General features: G+C 47.4%; 1 protein-coding gene across 1 annotated transcript; it reads right to left on the reverse strand.

Annotated features, from left to right (window-relative positions):
• Positions 1–819: 819 nt before the first annotated feature.
• LOC146626262 (somatostatin receptor type 2) lies at positions 820–1,833 on the reverse strand. The gene has a single exon (XM_085360413.1). It carries the CDS (start codon positions 1,831–1,833, stop codon positions 820–822), a length of 1,014 nt encoding a protein of 337 aa, XP_085216539.1.
• Between the last annotated feature and the right edge of the window lie 545 nt (positions 1,834–2,378).

The following is a 2,378-nucleotide window of genomic DNA, read 5'->3' on the forward strand; positions in this document are numbered from 1 at the left end:
GTTTGTGAAAAGTGTAAACCCGGTGTATTTTTTGTAGCTGCAATTTACATAAATGCGTCAGATGTAGGCAGTCATAAAGCTCTTGTTTTCCAACAAAGTGATGCTATTATAAAGATACACTCTCTGCACGTGTCTGTGATTGCTCCAGTTCAAACTTGGCTGTCCAGAATGGGCAAAATGGGTTGTTACAGCACATCCAAATTTGTCACAGAAAACCAAAGACGAGAAAACTACAGTGAAACTTGTCCAGTTGTCCTTGTGACGACTAACTTTTGAGTTTTGGGCCATCAGCTTAATGGAATGTTGGAAGAATTTTAACAGTTTGGATGACTGGGTTAAAGCTGTTTCAGGGTTACAGTTGTTACAGTTAGAGATTAGTTCAGCCCAGGGTAGCTGCATTAATGCATTAATGTCAATGAATGCCCACTCAAAGAAAAGCGATTAACATATCTGTGTATGTATGTATGCCTATCCCCCCTACACACAGAGTGGAGCAGTCAGCAGTCCGTCTAGTGCAAACACTGGTAGCAGAGAACAACTTTTAGTCAAAATATGAGAATCGCTCATCCAAATGATCTGAAAGTCAGCACTTCACTTACTCGGGTTGTCAGCAGAAAGCCAGCCAAGTTTAACTCGGATTAGGCAAACAATTGTGGAAATAAACAAAGAATATAGTGGCTGCACATACAGTGATTTCCTAAGTCATTGTAGGTACCTGCAATGCATTATTGGAGTAACTAAAAAGAAAGAAGTCCAAAAGTACCGTGCAGTGCATCATAATAGGAAGGGAATTAAAATGCAGCCAGTATTCGTTTGGCTTTATGGGGTACTGGTGCCATCACACACAACTGTGTCATTTAGGTTCTGCTGGTCAGTGATGCACTGCATGCTGGAAGAAGACTTGGTGATGGGGCAGAGTAGGGTGCGGAAGTGCCTCCTGAAGGTGTCAGAGAGGCAGGCGTAGAGGATGGGGTTCGCGCAGCTCCATGAGTAGGAAAGCAGGACCACAAACTCGAAAGCCCTGTAGAAGGTCACGGCGTAGCTGTTTTGGTATGGAGAACAGAAGTTGAAGGTGTAAAACGGCAGCCAGCACAAACCAAACACAACCACCACCGCGACCACCATTTTGGTGACCTGTTGCTCCAGCTGCTGGCTCTCCAGGGTCACCGCTGAGGTTCGGAGTTTCTGACCCCACAAGGCGAGCAGCATTGCCACGTAGAAACCTGTCATAACTGTAAATGGTAAAGCGAAACCCAAAATAAAGGTGTAAGAGAGGACGCCAAGCCACCGGGCGTCGGAGCCGAGATCCGGCGTACAAAAGCCGTGATCGGTCGAGAAGTGAAGCGCCATCGGGAGGATGGTGAGGAGGGAGAACAGCCAGAGGAGGGATGAAACAATCTTGGCACAGCGTGGGGTCCTCCAACGGGCAAAGCGAAGTGGCTCCACCAGCGCCATGTAGCGGTCGATGCTCATCACCGTCAGGCAGAAGACGCTGGTGAACTGATTGATGCCGTCCAGCACCATGACAGCTTTGCACGCCACATCTCCAAAAATCCAGCGGTTCATGAAATTCTGACTCGCTATAAAGGGAAGACCAACCATGAATAGTCCATCGGCCAGCGCAAGGTTGAAAATGTACACTGTGGTTGAAGAGGACAGCTTGTCAAACTTTAAAATGGCGACGATAACGAGTGCGTTTCCAGCTAGCCCCATGACCCAAACCACCAGGTAGAGAAAGGCCATCGTGATGCCGAAACCATCTAGATTTCCCTCCCAGTAAAATTCCCGATCCACTAAGGACTGATTGTAGTCATATAAAAATGAGGCATTCATTGTGACTCCAAAGGCTGATCAGAAAAGGAACACAAGGGCACAAAAGTGACACTTCGAACAGTCACTGCGGAGGGTGGATGAAAATCTCAGCTTCTGTTTAAATTCCTCTGCACGCAGTTCAAGAGTCACCTCTTGACTCTCTGCTGTGGAGGTTCTCAGAGGGCGATGAGTAAACAACTCAACCGAAAGAGAAAAAAAAATCAAACTTCCAGACTTGAGAAGTGCCAGGCTTCAGAAACTCATCAACTCCCCTCTTCCAGTTAGTCGTTACTTCCTTTTATCCTCTGGCACAAATAACTGCAAAAGTTTATTCCTTTGTGGTGGAGACGGCACGCGGCTCCCTCACATCACACACTAGCATGAAACAGTGGTGTGCAGCAGTGTGGAAACAAGCAGGACAGCAGCTCACACACTTGCCTGACCACTCTTTCTCCCTGGGAGCCCTTTTATATCTCTTCCACCCCTCACTGTGCTGGGAGTGTGCCACCTCCCCCCCCTTCCTCCCCTGGTTCATCACTCTCCAAAGATTGTGATAAACTCCAGCT

The sequence above is a fragment of the Diplotaxodon limnothrissa genome, linkage group LG8 (assembly GCF_057381915.1).
Source record: "Diplotaxodon limnothrissa isolate DT_005_m linkage group LG8, D_limnothrissa_male_GT1.1, whole genome shotgun sequence".
NCBI lineage: Eukaryota > Metazoa > Chordata > Actinopteri > Cichliformes > Cichlidae > Diplotaxodon > Diplotaxodon limnothrissa.